Raw genomic sequence first — 18,598 nt, 5'->3', positions numbered from 1 at the left:
CTTCTTTACTAGTACATAATAACTTAAGAGAGTCTCTCTATACACATCTTATCATAACTAGTTTATTTTTATATCATATAAAAATCTAGTAAATGATTGAAATTCTCAGAATCGATTTACGCGTGAAAGAAGAAAAAATGATATATACTTTGAAACTTAACTGATTTACCAACGGTTTATCAAGTGGTATTATTGGTTATAGTATTTTAATGGATTTATAAATCATTTTCGATTTAAAATTCTTTGATAAATCCATGATTTTAAAAAACCAAATAAGCGTTATGAATTTCAAAATCAAAAATAGATGAATTGTTATAAATCAATAAAATGGAATAAGTAGGACGAGACTTTGATCTATTTTAATAATTCAAAATAGGTTAATCGTAACTAAACTTAAATAATAACCTTAGTAGTTCATGAGAGAAAATGTTTGGGATTGAGAAATTGTTCAGAATGTACTAATTTTCATTGGTTAGTGTGGGAAAGTGACAAGGTAAGAGTTAGGAAGATCCAAAACTAGTTAATTACATACAAGAGAATATTAAAGCTCAAAAACTTTGAACTATTGCCAGTAACTATAAATTGGAACAAGGTGAGAATTCATTTGTTACCCAAAAAAAAAAGGTAATCAAGAAACCATAAAATATATATTAACTGAATACACAAAGTTTTTTGAGATATCTGACAAATAGCAAATGTCTACGTGAGAACTTCTCCAAACGTTAAAGTTCAATCAAAATAACAAGGTTGAACTCAATATTTATTCCTTTGTATTTTTTCAAAAATATCTATAAATCCACTCAAATCCAATTTCAAATCAAATCCTTTAAGTAAATTTATGTTTTTAAATAACACTAGATTTTAAAATCATAAAACCAATACAAATTATTAGATTTTAATATGGATTTCAAAATTATAGAAACAAAAACACTCAATTTGGTTTAGATTTTTAAATCCATTAAAATACATAAACCAATAACAACCCTAAAGCACAACCAAACACAACCAAACACAACCAAAGTGTTACTTTACTAGGACACCAACCAAACTTAAACGACTCTCTATGCACATCATCATATCAGAATTGGGATAAAGGCATTGTCTTTGTGTCGTCTAGAATCCAATAGAAGACAGAAGGTTCCCGGAACCGAGCCTTCTCTTACGCAGACGCTCTGCGATAATGAAGGCAAGCTCCAGAGACTGAGAAGCGTTGAGCCTCGGGTCACAGTGTGTATGGTAACGTGAGCTCAGATCGTTGTAAGTGATGGTGCGTGACCCTCCAACACATTCTGTCACGTTTTGACCCGTCATCTCTAGATGAACCCCACCAGGGAAGCTACCTTCTTGATCATGCACGTCGAAGAACGCTCTCAACTCCGCCTGATATATATACACATAGATAGACATGAATCATGCTGCGCCAAAAAAAAAGATCATGAGCAAGAAGTATTATTTACCCTGATTGCATCGAAAGAACGAGTCTTTAGCCCACTTGGAGCCATGATGGTGTTCCCGTGCATTGGATCACTAACCCAAGTCACAATCTGACCAGCTCCACGTACTGCCCTGATCAAATGAGGAAGCTTCACCCTCATATTCTCAGCTCCCATTCTCACTATAACCGTTATCCTTCCAGGCTTGTTCTGTGGGTTTAGTATCTCTATCAGCTTCACCAGTTCACTTGGAACCATCTTATCACTCACCTGAGTTCACACAAACAAACAAAAAAACACAATCAAGATAAGGAAACTAAACAGTATTCAAAGATTATAACGTACCTTGATCCCAAGGGGGTTAGCGATTCCCCTCAAGAACTCAACATGAGCACCATCGAGTTGGCGAGTTCGTTCCCCAACCCAAACCATGTGCGCAGAGCAGTCATAGTAAAGTCCAGACGTCGAGTCTTCTCTCGTGAGTGCTTGCTCATAAGGCAGCAGCAAGCACTCATGGGATGTCCAAAAATCAGTAGTGGTCATGATCGGGTGTGCGTTCGTAAGCCCAGCTGCACCCATGAATCCTAAAGCCTCATCAACTCTATTAGCCAATTCACGGTACCTATTTTCATCATCACAAACACAACAACAGTTTCTGACTTAAGCAAAAAGTTTTGTCTCCAAACGATTTTTAACCACAAGTTTAAGACCCCCCAACCTGTCGCCCTGTTCACTATGTTGGCTGAAATCAAGATTCCACTGGCTAACTCTCTGCATTGCCGCATAACCACCAGTAGCAAATGCTCTCAAGAGATTCAACGTAGCTACAGATTGTGTGTACGCTCTTTCCATCCTGTGCGGATCAGGTATCCTAGACTTCTCATCGAAAGCATCACCGTTTATGTTATCTCCTCTGTAACTCGGCAGCTTCACCCCATCTTTCTCCTCAAAACGGGTCTGATCTCGGCTTCGCAAACTGACCCGCCATTCTCCCCACCTGAAACACACAAACAAAACCCATCAAACAAAACATAAACTTTCCACAACACACAAGACTCAAAACAAACAAAACATAAACTTTCCACAACACAAGAGACTCAAAACAAAATAACATAAACTTTCCACCACTAATTCAACACACACGACACAAGAACAAACAGAGTTTAGTAAAAAAACCGAACCTTGACACACAGAACACAGTCACACACAAAAGACTAAAAACAAAACAGAGTTGAGTGAAAAATCAAACTTTTAGACACAGAATCAACACAAAAGACTAAAAACAAAACAGAGTGTAGTGAAAAATCGAACCTTGATAAACAGAATCAACACAAAAGACTAAAAACAAAACAGAGTTTAGAGAAAAAATCGAACCTTTATACACAGAATCAAAACAGAGTTTGAGTGAAAAAATCGAACCTTTATAACAGGCATCTGACCACCGAACATGAGAACAACACCCATCTGAAGAAGAACCCTAAAAGTATCCCTAATGTTATCAGCGTTGAACTCCTTGAAACTCTCAGCGCAATCACCCCCTTGGAGCATAAAGGCCTGACCCATGGCGGCTTGGCCAAGCTTCTCCTCGAGTTTCCTCGCCTCTCCGGCGAAGACGATGGGAGGGTAAGAGGAAAGCGTCTCCAGAACAGAGTCGAGATCCTTCTGGTCCGGATACTCCGGCAATTGCAAAGCTTTCATCGATTTCCAGCTGTCCAAGCTCCATTTAGCGGGACGGGAGGCTGATTGAGAAGATTTATCGGGGTCGGTGGAGCGGACGGCGAAGACGGGGGAGAAGGTGATCGGACGGCGAGGAGGGGGGCGGTAAGGTAGGAACGATTTGGTTGGGAGAGGAGAAGAAGAAACGTTGAGAGTCGTCACCATCTCTGGTTTGGAGATTGACGGCCGGTTCTCGAGAGGATAGAGAGAAGGAGAAAGGTGAGATTTTTAATGACAATAGATAAGTGTTTAAGTAAGAAAAGTATTAGCCACGTGTCATGCGAATAGCGAACATGTCTGTGTGAAACAGAAGGTTACCACCACTGGGTTTTTATCTTCAGCTTCTTCTCTCTCTAAAGCAAAATATGTGACTGTTACAAAACTTGAATGTTAAAGTGTTATGGCAGATCCTTTGATGCTACTTTCTCTTCAACCTCCTCCTCTGCCTTTTCTGATATTTTCTTCTTCTTATTCTTCTCTTCACCGTCGATGGGGTTTGTCTCGGAGTGGGATTAGATTCTCTGTTTCTGAGTTTCGTTTGTCTTCTCAACTACAATTGGCTAATTCTACTTCACCTTCGCAGTCTTCTTCTACTGCTCCGGAGAAGTTTGATCTCGTGTCTACAACTCGTAAGCCTTTGTTTCCTCTTCTTCCTTTTGCTTTTTGGTGTGTGTCTATAGATCATATACTTTCAAAGCAAAAAAAAAAAACTTCTAGATTATATTTACTTGATTCGGTTTGAAGTTTGGTAACTTATAGTTGTTTGGATCTGCAGAGCTCAAGGATGGAAGCCAGGTCTTTCGATTCGGAGATGCAAGTGAGGTTGAGAGGTATCGTGAAACTGAAGAAAAAGCGAGATGCTTAGAGCTAGAGAGGAAGCAACATGCTGAGATAGAAGAGGAAGAAGCCAGTGAAGGAGTGAGAGATGGAGGACATGCATTGGCCGATCTAGATCCTGTTTCTGAACTGGAGTCTCTCAAGGAAAAATCTGTTGTGAAGATAAAACCGGTGAAGTCTAGTACTGAAACAGTATCTGAGAAAGAGTATGGAGCTCCTCCTCCTGCCCGTCTCAGCAGTGTGATCAAAATTAAGGATCGTAAAAGGGTTCGTTCTCCTGCTAAGAAAAAGAAAGAAACGCCAATTCCAGTTACTGTTTCGGGGAGTGAAGATGAAGCTGAAGCTAAAATTGCTAGTGTTTCTAATCTGAACTCTATAGTTAGTGTAGCAGAAGTTATTCCTACTAGCGCTACTGAAGAAAAGACCAATGAGAATGTAGAGCCACTTTCTTCTCAAGTCATGGAGAAAGTCTCAGTGAATGAAATAAGAGGAGACTGTGAGACAAATGGTTATCAACAACTCACTGAGAGTCGTGTGGAGGAGCAAGCAACACCAATATCATCTAGTTCACAACATGGCTCGCAGTTGAATGATCTCAAGGAAGTTGCTCATGTTTCTACCACTGAACTTGATGACAGTTTGGAAGAGAGGAAAAAACTGATGAAGACTTTTGAAGCTGAAGAAAATCTTGTCGTTGAACCAGCAGCTACAGTTGAACTTGATGTGTCTCCTGATGGACTAGTTGTTGTGTCTCCTGAGGAAAATCTTGTCGTTGAACCAACAGCTACAGTTGATGTGTCTCCTGATGAACTAGTTGTTGTGTCTCCTGAGGAAAATCTTGTCGTTGAACCAACAGCTACAGTTTCTGTGTCTCCTGATGAACTAGTTGTTGTGTCTCCTGATGAAAATCTTGTCGTTGAACCAATAGCTACAGTTTATGTGTCCCCTGGTGAACTAATTTCAACTTCCGAAGCAACAAATCACAGCATTGAGGAGACTGCTGAAACGCCTGTGGTTGATACGTCTGAAATGGTGAGGTCCTAAGTCTAAACCATTAAGTAGTTTTAACAGTTATAGAAGGAAACAGACATCAGAGATTGTCTGTCAACAGCCATCACTCTAATTAGTTTTCATTCTTATAAAGGCAAATGACGGAGAAAATGGGACTTCAACCATAGAAGATGAAGTAGCTGTGATTGACAGTAAAAATGATAATGGTAGCATATCTAAAACTGTCAATGACACAAATGACGAAAATCTCCAACTTCCTGAACCTGAAACAGCTAGTCTTCAACCCATTGAAGTGGTTTCAGTCAGGTTAGTAAGTGATATATTTTACTCTTAAGTGTTTGTGAATGCTTAATGAACTATACTAATTGTCTTGCATAGATACATATCTGCATGCATACTATGTACATATATTCATACCTTTTTAAGTATCATATTGCAGCTTTTATAAAAGCATGCTTGTTTTACTGTGCTTGGATGCTTTACTTCTAAACAGGGAAGAGCTTGTGTCCAAAGCATTTTACTTGGAATCTGGTTCTGCTTCACTCCAAAACCCCTTTAAGGTACCTGTGATTGATTCCTTCTGTTTGCAGTTCACTTGTTTTCAACACGGACAACGGGACAAGTAGTAACTTTACTATCACCTTCTGCATTTCATTAATTCATCACAATCTTCTTTCAAAACTCTTACACTTATGGATAATTTGTGAATATGATTTGACCCTATGGCATATTAATATTATTAAAGAAACATTAGCTCTAATTTTTAGATACTTAAAGATTATATTATATGGTTAGTAATGTAAAAGTAATGATGTCCAGGCATTGGCAGGTAGGGAAGATGCTTATTTTATCTCTGAGAACAACAACTGGCTAGGTGTTGCAGACGGAGTCTCTCAGTGGTCTTTTGAAGGTACGTTTTAAAGTTTTCTTCGCTTATTAGTTTCCAAAACACTCACTTCTAGCTTTTTCTTATTGACTGTATATATGTTTTGGTTCATCTTTCAGAAATCAATGAGGGGATGCATGCTCAAGAACTCATGAGCAACTGTGAAAAGATTATCTCTGATGAAACTGCAGAGATATGTGATCCAGTTCAAGTTCTTCATAGAAGTGTCAATGAGACTAAGTCATCTGGATCATCCACAGCCTTGGTTGCTCATCTTAGCAATAATGTGAGACTTGGTTAAATTAGACAATCCTGTTTAAAGTGATCACAACAGTGCGTTTTGATCATGTAAAACTACTTTGTAGGAACTCCACATTGCCAATATTGGAGACTCAGGATTCATTCTCATCAGGAACAGAACAATATTGCAGAAGTCAGCTCCTATGTTTCATCATTTTTGTTTTCCCTTGCACGTTACACGAGGCGATGATGTCCTAAAACTTGCAGAGGTACGAGTTGATATTACTTAAAAGCAATGTCAATCATGTTTCCAAGTAGCAGACATACACTCTTGAATAGTTTATTTAAAATATATGCGGTCTTGTTTCACACGAACTACAGGTTTACAATGTGAATGTGGAAGAGGGTGATGTTATCCTTACAGCAACTGATGGCCTCTTTGACAACTTGTATGAGAAAGAGATCGTTTCAATTGTTTGCAGGTTACTGGAACAGGGTTTGGAACCTCAGGTGCTTAATGCTACAAACTTTATTACATCTATTTTTGTTGAATTGTGTTGATTAATATATTTTTGGTAGCAGAGAATAGCAGAGTTGATAGCTGCAAAGGCACAAGAGGTGGGAAGATCTAAGACGGAGAGAACGCCATTTTCAGACGCAGCTAAAGAAGAAGGACATGATGGATACAGAGGTGGTAAACTAGATGCTGTTACTGTCATCGTTTCACTTGTAAAAACTGTATCTAGCTAAGTAGTAAGTATGCAATCTTCCTCCCCCACTGTAAATAAAGAGAGTGATATTATAATACACATCACCTTGTTGGTTTCTCTATTCTTTAATTGAAACGATGTATAATCAAGTAAAGACTGATTACAACTAAGTAGTGGAACAGAACATGATCCAGTGAACATAGCTGGGCTGTTTCATGCTTCCAGTCAGGGCTGGGATTTTGAACCGAACCGTACTAAAATGCGATTTTCGGTTTGATAATCAGTTAGTTTGGTTTTCTATGTTTTAGAGAAAAAAAAATTACGTCTAAACCATACCAAAAACTTAAACAGAATAACCAAATTCAAATCGAATCAACCAAAATAACTGAAAATCATTTGAATTTATCAGAAATTTTATACAAAATTCAACCTAGATCAAAAACTTAAGTATACCGAATCGAAATTTGTGGTGATTTTGGTAAGTTTTATGTTGACTAAACCGAATAACCCGAACTAACCGAACCCGATGGCCTACTTCCAGTGCTAAAAATAGACCGAACAATCTCAAGCGCTACAAACATTGGACCGGGTCCAGATAGTGAACCCTAAAACCAACACTTAACTCTCTCTCTCTCTCTCTCTCTCTCTCTCTCTCTCTCTCTCATCTGCGTCTCCTCGGAGCCTTTCAGACAAGAGAGAAAGATGAAGTCTTTACTGAGAAACGTCTCCACATTAAAACCCAAGACCAAACTATCGACAAAGCTTCTACCTTTAATCCACCAAACCCTCTCCAAACCCTTCTCTCAATCCACAACCATCCCCACAAAGCAAGAACGAGTCCGCGACCACGGCTACGACAACTACATGGAAGTCGAGAAAAAAATCCGCAAAGTCGTCAAGTTCCACTCCCTCATCCTCTCCCAACCCCAAAACACCATCCCAATCTCTCTCCTCGACACCTTAGCTCGCCGCCTAGGCCTCGGCTTCAAGCAGCACGAGCCTGGCGCTTTCCTCCTCAAGTTCCCTCACGTCTTCGAGGTCTACGAGCACCCCGTCCAGAGAATCCTCTACTGTAGGTTAACACGCAAGGCTCTTGATCAGATCCGTGACGAGCAAGAAGCTGTGCTCTCTCAGATACCAGACGCTGTTACTAGGCTGAGGAAGCTCGTTATGATGTCCAACACTGGTAGGATCCGTTTAGAGCATGTTAGGATCGCTCGGAGTGAGTTTGGTCTCCCTGATGATTTCGAGTACTCTGTGATTCTGAAGCATCCTGAGTTCTTTAGGCTTGTTGATGCTGACGAGACTCGAGATAAGTATATAGAGATTGTTGGTAGAGAGCAGAGCTTATCCGTTTGCGCTATAGAGAGAGTTAGAGAGGTTGAGTATAGAACGAAAGGTATAGACGCGGAGGATGTTAGATTCTCGTTTGTAGTGAACTTCCCTCCAGGTTTCAAGATAGGGAAGTACTTCCGCATCGCTGTTTGGAAATGGCAGAGGCTTCCTTACTGGTCTCCCTACGAGGACATCTCCGGCTACGACCTGAGGTCGTTGGAAGCGCAGAAGAGGCTTGAGAAGAGAGCCGTCGCTTGCATCCACGAGCTGCTGTCTCTGACCGTGGAGAAGAAGATAACTCTTGAGAGGATCGCTCATTTCAGGAACGTTTTGTGTTTGCCTAAGAGGCTGAAGGAGTTTCTTCTGCAGCATCAGGGGATATTCTATATATCGACTCGCGGGAACTACGGGAAGCTTCACACTGTGTTTCTGAGAGAGGCGTATAAGAGAGGGGAGCTTGTGGAGCCGAATGAGGTTTATTTGGCTAGGAGGAAGTTGGCTGAGCTTGTGTTGATGAGTCCTAGGAAGGCTAAGGTTGATGCTGAGCTTGTTAGGTACAGGAACGGATTTGATGATGAAGATGATGATGATGATAGCGAATGAAACGAGACTCACTCATTGTTCTGTGTTGATTTGAATCGAAGAAAGATGCCAAACAAGATTGCTTACTTCAGCTGCAAGAATATACTTTGGGAACTACTCTTTCTCATCAGTAATATTCTTTAACTCGATTCATATGAAACAACCTGTGGAATATTAGTTTCTTGAGTCATATGGTTCAAGCTAAGAATCATCTTACCTGTCTACTTATGCCAAGTCCCAAAAAGAAAAAAAAAATATTCTTTCTTTGCTTATTTATGCAAAAAAAAGTCCTTTTACGCAGTCAATATAAAGACATTTTTTTCTTTGTAATAAATATCGTAAATGTCTTGGTCTCTGTCGTTATCAACCTTCATCATCACCATCACGTGATTGGCTAATACAAAACTTATTCTATCTTTTATTTTTTATTTTATTTTCACCTCACTAACCGTGAAGATGGTGAAAATGAATGTCCGTTTGATGATCCTGTTGATGGTGATGTCTCTGGTCCTGGGATTTTCGTCGGCAGTTGATTTCAGATGGAGGAAAAGTGGAGGGTTTTCTGGTAGATTCACCAGAGCTGCTGGCTCCTCAGTTGTATTCCCAGTTCATGGAAACGTTTATCCTCTTGGGTACACACACCTTCACAAACTTATTGCTTAATGTCTCTCATTTCTGAAACTCCCATGAGGTTTGATTGTTTTTGTTTCTTAACAGGTATTATAATGTAACCATCAACATTGGACAACCACCAAGACCTTATTATCTTGATCTTGACACTGGTAGTGATCTCACTTGGCTCCAATGCGATGCTCCTTGTGTTCGTTGCTTGGAGGCACCTCATCCACTTTATCAGCCTAGCAACGATCTGATCCCTTGCAATGATCCCTTATGCAAGGCGATGCATATGAATGGTAACCATAGATACGAGGCTGCAGAGCAATGTGACTACGAGGTTGAGTATGCTGATGGAGGGTCTTCTCTCGGTGTACTCGTTAGAGATGTCTTCTCATTGAACTATACAGAAGGTCTCCGGCTCACTCCACGTCTTGCTCTCGGGTATATATATATATATAAATCTTTGGACCGACAGTTTTTTTTTTTACTTAGTTACAAGGAGTTAAGTTTTCCTCATTGGAGTTTCTTTTTTGTTTGTAAACAGATGCGGATACGATCAAATCCCAGGGGCATCGAGTCATCATCCTTTAGATGGAGTGTTGGGACTAGGTAGGGGGAAAGTAAGCATCCTTTCGCAGCTTCATAACCAAGGCCATGTCAAGAATGTTATCGGTCATTGCTTAAGCAGCCTAGGTGGAGGGATTCTGTTTTTTGGAGACGACCTTTATGATTCTTCAAGAGTCTCTTGGACACCCATGTCCCGTGAAAACTCGTAATATACCTCTTCTCTTTGTTAAACGTATTGCTATTCTCTTCATGCTCTGATAACAGTTTTTTTTTTTTTTTTTTTTCCTCTCAGAAAACACTACTCTCCTGCGATGGGAGGGGAACTTCTATTCGGGGGAAGAACAACGGGGTTGAAGAATCTATTGACAATATTTGATAGTGGCAGTTCTTACACGTATTTTAACACCAAGGCGTATCAGGCAGTCACATACTTGGTAAGGAATTTGTAAAAAATAGTAAAGTGGAAGAGACTTGTGTTTTTTTCTGATTCTGAACAAGTTTTTTTGCTTCTGTTGGTTTAGCTGAAAAGAGAGCTAAGTGGAAAACCGTTGAAAGAAGCAAGGGATGATCACACGCTGCCTCTGTGTTGGCAAGGACGTAGACCGTTCATGAGCATTGAAGAAGTGAAGAAGTATTTCAAGCCTCTAGCTTTAAGCTTCAAAACCGGGTGGAGATCAAAAACTCTGTTTGAAATACCCCCTGAAGCTTATCTCATCATCTCTGTATGCAAAATCTTCTCCTTAGCCAGTCTCTTGACTACTTTTTTTTTAAAATAAAGTACATTGCTAAAAAAAGAAAGTCGGTGTTATAAAATTATGTTGCAGAGGAAGGGAAATGTATGTTTAGGAATCTTGAATGGCACAGAGATAGGTCTCCAGAACCTAAACCTCATTGGTGGTAAAGTCCTTATTTGTACTATAACCATTGGTAGTTTCAGTCAGGAATATAAAAGACATATTAACTCTTTGTGTATTTTATAATGACAGATATATCGATGCAAGATCAGATGATAATCTACGATAATGAGAAGCAATCCATTGGGTGGATTCCAGCAGATTGCGATGAACTGGCTTCACTACAAGCTTCTGCTGCTCAAGTTTATGAATATTGAGAAATGATATGCTGCTGCTGCTCAAGTGCACGGATATTTGAGAAATTGTATACTATTATATATAGTGTATATAAATCATTGGTGAAAGACATGTATTGAAAAATTTAATTGTTATAGTTGTATACTTGTTTGCCAAACTAAGTTTGTAATAGATAACTTTTCTTATCTGAATCTGAATTGGATGTTGTTCATAATTCATTTTAAGTTAACCAAAAGGCTCATATGAACAAATAGATGCCAACTTGGTTTATGGTTCGTAACTTTATAATCCAAACAGAACTAAAAATCGAAGTGAACCAAAATTTATAAATAATGAAAAGCACAATACATGAACCAAAACCGAACCATAAAATGGCTGGCTCTATGCCAATGAACAAATAAGATACCAAATTGGTTTAGATATGCGTGGTTCGGTTAACCAATTTTATGGTTTACTTGAACCGGTTTAGAGTAGCTGTAAAACTTGAACAACAACACTATCTCCGGCGAATTCACTTTGCTCAACTTCTCTCTGTCTCTCTAAAGGTTCAATGGCTTTCTCCTTCTCCTTAACTTCGCCTTCACCAAGTTCGACTCTTTCCTACTCCAACATCCTTCATCAATTCCCGAACCCGTCTTCTTCATTTCCCGTCTCGTTATCTGTCTCGTCCCCGAGCAACACCCGCCGCCATCTTCGTCTCTCCATCACCTCCGCGTTGAATCCTCAGACGAAGAAAGCTTCAACGGGTGGTAGTAACGGGAACGGTGGTAGTACCAACAAGAAACGGAAGAAAAAGGGTAAAAGTCCGAATCTTAAGGAGAATTGGGAAGTGAGAGATGCTCTTGTTCTTAAAGAGGATGACGATGATGATGCTTCTCTTGCAAACTCTCCTCCCACCATACCCAAACCACCTGCTGGGTTCGTGATTGATGAAACCGGTAGAGTTCTTATGGCCTCCAAGAAACGTATCGCTACTGTGGTCAGTCACTTCTCCCCCCTCCCCACACCCACAAAGCTTCACTCTTTTGGTGTTTGTGTGTGAGGAAAAGCAGTATTTAAGTGGTTTTTGTTGTTGTGAATGAATGAATGAGACAGGTTGATCCGACAAACAATAGCCCTTTGGATTGTGTAATAAGAAGAGTGTTTACAAGTAGTAAAGGAGAGGATTGTATGCTTCTTTGCCCTGTTGATACGTGAGTCAACTCTTTTTTGTCTTCCCTTATCTTACCATGTCATGTCAGCAACTTCTTCTTTCCTGTCTGATTGATTCGTTTCTTGCTTCAGGCCAGTTCAGATTTTGAAGAGCACAAACATAGATGGATGGTCAGCCGTAAGTTTTCTCCTTCATCAGTCTTTCTCTCATTTCCTTTTTTTTTTTGGCTTCAGAAATCAGAAGAGAGATAGAAGAGTCATTTTCTAGATTTAAATTGCTTTGTTTTGATTATCTGGATGTTTCTGACTTTTGTAGGTCAGTGATGAAGAGGTTGAATCTCTTCTTCCTGCTGCTGCTTATGCTCTTGCAAAGATCCATATGCATCTTGTACACAGCGGGTATATGAATATGACCCTGCCCCCCTGTTTCAAGCTTTTTAGTTTCCTATGTTCCTTTTGTCTCTGATACCATCTTAATGGGTTTATCATTGTAAATCAGATTCTGTTACACTGCAAGGGGAGGCTTTTGCTACACTGAAGATAATGTCTTCGATTTTCGCACAGGCAACAATCTCTTTCCTTCTGATATTTTATGCATATGATTAATATTCCCTAGCATCTAGCTCTGTATGACCACACACTAAGTGATCTTGGCTTCATATTTACTCTGGATATAGTTTATCATGCTTTTAAAAATGATTGAATGTCAGTTAAATTATAGAGTTGCGAGATTACAACGGATAATAGGTAGCAAAACCTCGGAACTTGCATCTTTAGTAAAAAGTATGTGGTTGTCTCATGTCTGTGTTCTTCCTCTTCTCATGTTTAGTTCTTGTTATCTACTTCACTCTTAAGTGAGGTGTGTTTTTTTTACGGGTATCCTCCATCATCATATCCTTGTAGTTTACAGTTCTGTGTATTACTTTGCTCATCATATCATTAAATGTGTAGAACATCAACTTTATGCAGATGATGGCCAAGATGTTGAAGGTTTGCCAACTGAAGGGGTTGAGATTACATGTTTTCATCTGGTATACCATTTACTGCTTTCGGCATTCTTTTTTTCTTATTGATAATTTGATAAGTCTTTTGAGATGCTGTGAATATATAGAGCATAATTTAAATGATTAAACACGATTATTCAGATTCTCAATGTGGCATGATAAGGTCTGAACCAAGTTTGTATTTAGTGTTACATTGTGGATCCGCTGTAATTGTGAATGAAATTTTGTAGAACGAGAAGCTTCAAAGCTATGATATGCCCCTTTTTGTTTTTGTTTTTAAGTTGTCTAAAAATGAATTCGTGAAAATCAGGATGGATCACACTATATGGTCTACACGCCTTCAGATCCACTTCTCTTTGTTGCTGCTAAGGTAAGTTTGTAAACTTTAGTTGTTTTCAAAAACTTCTATAGCAAGAGCTGTAGCCTGTAGCTTTTTTCATGGAAAGAAAACATATGGATGAGAAACAAGAGAAATAATAGTAATGCCAACTCCTTCTATGCAGGATCCAAATGGTCTGCTGCAAATTGCTGATGATGTAAGTGAACCTCTCTGTTATGTACTTGCCGAGTGTTTTTGGTTACTAGAAAGGTGTTGAGCAAAAGCTGCACTACTAGACGTTGACTTTCTCTAATTTTACGGGAAAACAAAAAAAGAGAAATGTGATTTTAAATTTGATTCAAGTAGATTGTTTGGTAGGCCTTAGCAAACATACAATTCATAAAAAAAATTAATATTTATAGTAATTAGAACTTGGTGTTCTTGGTTACTTTTGGTTCTGGAAGGGAGAATTGATTATATAATCTAACACTTGTATGGCAATGGGGGTTACAGGAGCTCCTAGACGACCCAGCCGTGATCAGCGCCATAGACGAGGAAACAGAATTCAACGCTTTGGTTGTAAGTACATTACATCAACAAACATTTTAATAATTGTTGTAAGAAAAAAAAGAAAGTGAAGGTTGAATGTGGTAAACTGGTGTTTTGGGGCAGGAAGAAGAGGCGGCTCTTCTGGAATCATTGCTTGGGGAAGAAATTTAAAGCGTTCAATGGGGATACCTACTCAGCTTAGCTTTCTTTGTTTTATTTTTGTTCCATATCAACCTTATGATTTTTTCCTGTTTATCTTGAAAAAAATGTTTTTCTATTGCAAATCCTTATATTTGGGAATGGAATGTTAATTGAGCTCGATCATATTTATGCAAAAGTAGATGTACAGAGACTTATGGTTCAAGCAGAAAAACTCCATTGATTAGCTCAGATGAACATATTCATTTTCACTTTGCAATCTATTATATTAATTTAGAGTCTTATTTGAAAATTACCATGGCATGTTTTTTTTTGGACCTATTGAAAATATTGTGACTAATTAGCTAACATCTATTATTTCTACGTATCATTACAATATCTAATATATATACTTTAATATTCAACTAGATTTACAAGACTCTACGACACCATGCAAACAAATTAAACAAATAGATATTTCTAACTTGGGTTTACAACTCGAAGGTGAAGAGAATCTCAATCTGCGATCACCAAAAGATGGGCAACTAGAGAATGGGGGTTTTACATGATACTGACAAGTGATTGATCATGTTCATGTGTGTTGCTGTTACAGACATCATTAAGATATTAGTTTATCTGTTTCAAACTTTTCAACTTATTTTAATCCTTTCATGTATATTGACGAGAGACTACAATAGCGATCAGAAATTCAGTAGTGTATAGCCCTTTATTTTCATGTCTGCAGGTGTGCTTTGTTCTAGCGTGGTTGATCGGTGATACCTGCATCAGTTTACAGCCATGTTACACGATCTGTATTTTTTTTCAAAAAGAACACTCCAACAGATGAACATAAATAACTTTTTCAAATAATATTATGTTTTATCCAAAAAATAATAATATTATGTTATAGTTCAAAATAACATACATATATTTTATAATACATTTGTTGATGTATGTTATTATAGGTCTAAAATAGAACTAAATTGTTTTAAATGATAAAATCTAAATAATTTGTATTGATTATGAAAATCTGAACAATAGTGCCGATTTGTTGTTACCAAATCAAGTGATATTATCAAACAAAAAACTACTAATTAATTGAATATACAAAGAATCTAAACAATTATCAATAATAACAAAGAATCTAAACAATATACCAATTTGTTGTTGCCAAATCTAAGCATTATTTTATTATCTATATTATTAAAAAAAATCATTCCGAAAAAATCTATGTAAATAAAATCGTTAGACCCTTTCATTATCATTATTTAGTCCATCCCTATTATATACTAACCTCTATTATAGCAACCAAAAATATATTAATATAATTAATATATTATCACAATAAGTCTATACAGCTTCATTTACTTATAGTATATATCATTTAAGAATTGAACGCGGTGGAGAATTTTCTTACACACTCTTACATATAGTAAACAATTTATTCCATTAATACAAGAATATTATTTATTGATAAATCTTATGTCCAACTATATATTTTATTTATTTAAGGGATTGTTCTATCATATTAAATTAAGATTAAATATAAATATGACTACAACAAGCTCAAATATAAAAAAACTAAAATTTTCAAAAAATATTAAAACGAAAAATATATCCGTCCTTTAAGGACGGGTTAGAATCTAGTTAAGTATTATAATAATCAACTTATACGCATTTTCACTTAAATAATTTGTTTTTATGCTTCGGTTGGAGTGTGACCGTAAAAGGCCTATCCATCCATTTGTTTTCTTTTCTAATCTTCTTGCGGCTGCCTACCAACAAACATCAGAGCTTAACTGAGAGAAACAATTTTGTCCAAAAAAAAAAAAAAAACTGAGAGAAACAATCAGTGTGTTCATGGCACTTCCCGTCCGGCCTCTATCTGTTCCTCGTAATTCTCTTATTCCTTCTCTTCATTGTCCTCTCTATCAACTAGTGTTTCTGTCTGGTTTTTGATGTGAATTTATTAGTTTTGATGTGTCGATGATGTTTTGTCTACTCCTCTTTTTACGTTTGTACTATTTAAATTGGACGTTTAGTTGTTTCAGTTGATGAGCTTCCCCTGTTCTCAATGTTTCTTTCTCTCTATATTGGAAGTGACACTTCAATTGCTCTTTAGGAAGTGATGAAATTTCTGGGATCAGAGGTTTTAATATGCGGAATGGATTGAGTTTGTGGAGAAAACATCTTGTGAAACACAACAACAGAGCTTACACTTGTTGCTCGTTTAGTACAGAGAAGGATCCTCTGTTGTTACCTTCTATCCAGCAGTTAACCGATGCTCGTATCATCTATAGTGTATCTGCTGCTTTGGGTCATAACAAGGTTTCCTTATTTTTACTTGCTGTATTTGCTTTTGTCCTTTCTTTCACGTTCTTTGAACTTTAAATTTGTCTTTTCTGGTCACAAGGACTCACATCCGGAATGCAGCGCAAGAGTTCCTGCAATTGTCACAGCTCTTGAGAAGAATGAGCTCACTCCTAAGGTGATTATTCGCTCTCGCTTTTTAGATTATCATATGAACACTGCATTTTTGTTTGAAACTGCGCATTTCTTCTCACATACAAACCATTTAGGATCCGATCCTTTCCAACACATTGTTGTATTTACGTAGTAGGTGTGCCTTTGTTGTATTGTATTCACGTTCACCCATTCAGTGTCTTCATAGCCTCATCTTTCACCTTTGTGTATTTCAGTTCCGTGGCTCTGAGATTCTTGAACTCGCAAATTTCAAGAATGCAACTATAGAAGACATTGCAAATGTTCACGAAAAGGCTTATGTCTTAGGTCTGGAGAAGGTTATTTACTTTCCTCATGTTATATTATTATTAAGCATCTACCTATTGACAATAAAGAATGTGAGTTTGAATTTATCTGACCATTTACAAACTCATTCTTAGTTTAGGCAATGGTTGAAGCTTCAGATTCAGGACTAATTTTCATTGAAGGTTCTGGACCAACATACGCCACTTCAACGGTAGCTTCTTTGTGCTCATCGGTTTACATCTCTAGAGGAATCATTTCCCCTGCTTGAATCTCTTCCCTCTGTTCCAGACATTCCAAGATTCACTTATCGCAGCAGGAGCTGGAATGGCTTTAGTTGATTCAGTGGTGATGTCTCCTCTCACCATGTAATGCTTCAGATTCATTAATGTTAGTAGATTTCTTAGTAACTTGATGTGACCGTATGTTTCAGATCACAGCATCCAGAAACAGCCTTGACCCTCCAACTGGCTTTGCGTTGATAAGACCACCAGGACACCACGCTGTGCCAAAAGGTCCAATGGGTTTCTGCGTTTTTGGTAATGTGGCGATAGCAGCTCGTCACGCCCAACGTGCACATGGTCTGAAACGCGTCTTCATTATTGACTTCGATGTTCACCATGGGAATGGCACAAACGATGCGTTTGCAGAAGATCCTGATATCTTCTTTTTGTCAACTCATCAGGTACGTACGGTCTACTTGTTATTAACACAAGTCGTTATGTTATATGTAATATAAAAAAAAAGAATTGCAGGATGGAAGCTATCCTGGAACAGGGAAGATGAGTGACATAGGCAAAGGAAGAGGTGAAGGCACAACTCTAAACTTACCTTTACCTGGAGGATCAGGTGATATTGCAATGAGAACTGCTTTTGAAGAGATCATTGTTCCATGTGTTCAACGTTTCAAGCCAGATCTTATTCTTGTTTCTGCCGGGTGAGTGTAGCAATTTTAAAACCGTCTGTCTCATCATCTTTTACAGAAGTTTCATATGTTTTTGTGGTTCAGGTATGATGCTCATGTCCTGGATCCACTAGCGAATCTACAGTTCACGACAGGAACGTACTATTCATTGGCGAAAGATATAAAGAGGTTAGCAAAAGAAGTGTGCGGAGGGCGTTGTGTGTTCTTCTTGGAAGGAGGATACAATCTTGAGTCACTTTCAGCATCAGTAGCAGACTCGTTTCGAGCCTTGCTTGGGGAAGAAAGCTTGGCATCAGAGTTCGATAACCCAGCTTACTTGTATGATGAACCGAGGAGAAAGGTGCGAGACGCAATTGAGAGAGCCAAAAGCATTCATTGTTTGTAAGGAGTATTTGCTTAAAAACTGCCTACAGATGTTGTGATTAGATAAGTAATATATGAATGCGTCAAACCTAATGTTCCTGTAGATAATATAATATCAAAACTTCCACGTACTTAAAGATTCGAAGAAACTATCTCACTGCGCCGACCAACGGCTATTAAATAAATAGTAAAGGAATATAAATCGTGGGAAGAAGTAGAACTCTGTTGTTTACGTTATCTGAAACAGTCTTCATGCAAATCGAAATTGCATGCTAGTGCTGACTGCTTTCTTAAAACCAAAACCGACACGTGCAATGCAGCCACCATTCTTGACCTGACACGTATCCAAATTCACC

The 18,598-nt window shown here is 38.2% G+C and overlaps 6 protein-coding genes across 8 annotated transcripts; 5 read left to right on the top strand and 1 right to left on the bottom strand.

Annotated features, from left to right (window-relative positions):
• Window positions 1–913: 913 nt before the first annotated feature.
• On the bottom strand, window positions 914–3,388 carry LOC130508230 (phospho-2-dehydro-3-deoxyheptonate aldolase 2, chloroplastic-like). The gene is given in 6 exon segments (XM_057003590.1): window positions 914–1,380; window positions 1,458–1,703; window positions 1,779–2,055; window positions 2,152–2,384; window positions 2,386–2,430; window positions 2,853–3,388. Coding segments are annotated over 6 exon segments (1,530 nt in total). The 5' UTR covers window positions 3,315–3,388; the 3' UTR covers window positions 914–1,113.
• A 114-nt stretch (window positions 3,389–3,502) lies between these two features.
• Window positions 3,503–6,987, top strand: LOC130508229 (probable protein phosphatase 2C 62). 2 transcript variants are annotated; one of them, XM_057003588.1, is made up of 9 exons: window positions 3,503–3,778; window positions 3,925–5,018; window positions 5,131–5,303; window positions 5,491–5,557; window positions 5,817–5,907; window positions 6,003–6,169; window positions 6,249–6,392; window positions 6,505–6,633; window positions 6,703–6,987. In XM_057003588.1, the coding sequence occupies exons 1-9, from the start codon at window positions 3,550–3,552 to the stop codon at window positions 6,871–6,873; spliced, it is 2,265 nt and encodes a 754-aa protein (XP_056859568.1). In that variant the 5' UTR covers window positions 3,503–3,549; the 3' UTR covers window positions 6,874–6,987. The 2 variants fall into 2 exon arrangements, with proteins under 2 accessions (XP_056859568.1, XP_056859569.1); XM_057003589.1 differs by having other exon boundaries at window positions 3,504–3,778; window positions 6,706–6,987.
• Window positions 6,988–7,427: 440 nt separating this feature from the next.
• On the top strand, window positions 7,428–8,961 carry LOC130508232 (protein ROOT PRIMORDIUM DEFECTIVE 1-like). The gene has a single exon (XM_057003593.1). It carries the CDS (start codon window positions 7,536–7,538, stop codon window positions 8,769–8,771), a length of 1,236 nt encoding a protein of 411 aa, XP_056859573.1. The 5' UTR covers window positions 7,428–7,535; the 3' UTR covers window positions 8,772–8,961.
• LOC130508231 (aspartic proteinase Asp1-like) lies at window positions 8,820–11,234 on the top strand. The gene is made up of 7 exons (XM_057003592.1): window positions 8,820–9,382; window positions 9,468–9,809; window positions 9,913–10,140; window positions 10,228–10,369; window positions 10,457–10,657; window positions 10,760–10,832; window positions 10,922–11,234. The coding sequence occupies exons 1-7, from the start codon at window positions 9,207–9,209 to the stop codon at window positions 11,044–11,046; spliced, it is 1,287 nt and encodes a 428-aa protein (XP_056859572.1). The 5' UTR covers window positions 8,820–9,206; the 3' UTR covers window positions 11,047–11,234.
• Window positions 11,235–11,534: 300 nt separating this feature from the next.
• On the top strand, window positions 11,535–14,406 carry LOC108824907 (uncharacterized). Its single transcript, XM_018598276.2, has 10 exons — window positions 11,535–12,005; window positions 12,122–12,219; window positions 12,311–12,356; window positions 12,495–12,577; window positions 12,678–12,742; window positions 13,148–13,209; window positions 13,493–13,552; window positions 13,686–13,718; window positions 14,015–14,080; window positions 14,174–14,406. The coding sequence occupies exons 1-10, from the start codon at window positions 11,577–11,579 to the stop codon at window positions 14,219–14,221; spliced, it is 990 nt and encodes a 329-aa protein (XP_018453778.2). The 5' UTR covers window positions 11,535–11,576; the 3' UTR covers window positions 14,222–14,406.
• A 1,520-nt stretch (window positions 14,407–15,926) lies between these two features.
• LOC130508228 (histone deacetylase 14, chloroplastic) lies at window positions 15,927–18,377 on the top strand. Of its 2 annotated transcripts, none has more exons than XM_057003586.1 (9): window positions 15,927–16,082; window positions 16,311–16,516; window positions 16,602–16,676; window positions 16,888–16,989; window positions 17,097–17,168; window positions 17,246–17,302; window positions 17,388–17,639; window positions 17,710–17,891; window positions 17,964–18,377. In XM_057003586.1, exons 1-9 carry the CDS (start codon window positions 16,049–16,051, stop codon window positions 18,262–18,264), a joined length of 1,281 nt encoding a protein of 426 aa, XP_056859566.1. In that variant the 5' UTR covers window positions 15,927–16,048; the 3' UTR covers window positions 18,265–18,377. The 2 variants fall into 2 exon arrangements, with proteins under 2 accessions (XP_056859566.1, XP_056859567.1); XM_057003587.1 differs by having other exon boundaries at window positions 15,981–16,082; window positions 16,315–16,516.
• The last annotated feature ends 221 nt before the right edge of the window (window positions 18,378–18,598 follow it).

Source organism: Raphanus sativus, chromosome 2, assembly GCF_000801105.2.
Source record: "Raphanus sativus cultivar WK10039 chromosome 2, ASM80110v3, whole genome shotgun sequence".
Taxonomy (NCBI): Eukaryota; Viridiplantae; Streptophyta; class Magnoliopsida; order Brassicales; family Brassicaceae; genus Raphanus; species Raphanus sativus.
The sequence above is the reverse complement of the archived record's forward strand: the minus strand, read 5'-3'. Positions and strand labels throughout refer to the sequence as shown.

Bases quoted from the DNA above. Each gene is read 5' to 3' on its own strand.
- LOC130508229 (XM_057003588.1), top strand. From the start codon at position 3,550: ATGGCAGATCCTTTGATGCTACTTTCTCTTCAACCTCCTCCTCTGCCT. The intron at 6,393-6,504 runs GTACGAGTTGAT...CACGAACTACAG, and splicing joins ATGTCCTAAAACTTGCAGAG to GTTTACAATGTGAATGTGGA. The intron at 6,634-6,702 runs GTGCTTAATGCT...TATTTTTGGTAG, and splicing joins AACAGGGTTTGGAACCTCAG to CAGAGAATAGCAGAGTTGAT.
- LOC130508232 (XM_057003593.1), top strand. From the start codon at position 7,536: ATGAAGTCTTTACTGAGAAACGTCTCCACATTAAAACCCAAGACCAAA.
- LOC130508231 (XM_057003592.1), top strand. From the start codon at position 9,207: ATGGTGAAAATGAATGTCCGTTTGATGATCCTGTTGATGGTGATGTCT. The intron at 9,383-9,467 runs GTACACACACCT...GTTTCTTAACAG, and splicing joins GGAAACGTTTATCCTCTTGG to GTATTATAATGTAACCATCA. The intron at 10,141-10,227 runs GTAATATACCTC...TTTTCCTCTCAG, and splicing joins CCCATGTCCCGTGAAAACTC to AAAACACTACTCTCCTGCGA.
- LOC108824907 (XM_018598276.2), top strand. From the start codon at position 11,577: ATGGCTTTCTCCTTCTCCTTAACTTCGCCTTCACCAAGTTCGACTCTT. The intron at 13,553-13,685 runs GTAAGTTTGTAA...CCTTCTATGCAG, and splicing joins TTCTCTTTGTTGCTGCTAAG to GATCCAAATGGTCTGCTGCA. The intron at 13,719-14,014 runs GTAAGTGAACCT...TGGGGGTTACAG, and splicing joins TGCTGCAAATTGCTGATGAT to GAGCTCCTAGACGACCCAGC.
- LOC130508228 (XM_057003586.1), top strand. From the start codon at position 16,049: ATGGCACTTCCCGTCCGGCCTCTATCTGTTCCTC. The intron at 16,677-16,887 runs GTGATTATTCGC...TGTGTATTTCAG, and splicing joins AGAATGAGCTCACTCCTAAG to TTCCGTGGCTCTGAGATTCT. The intron at 16,990-17,096 runs GTTATTTACTTT...TTCTTAGTTTAG, and splicing joins ATGTCTTAGGTCTGGAGAAG to GCAATGGTTGAAGCTTCAGA.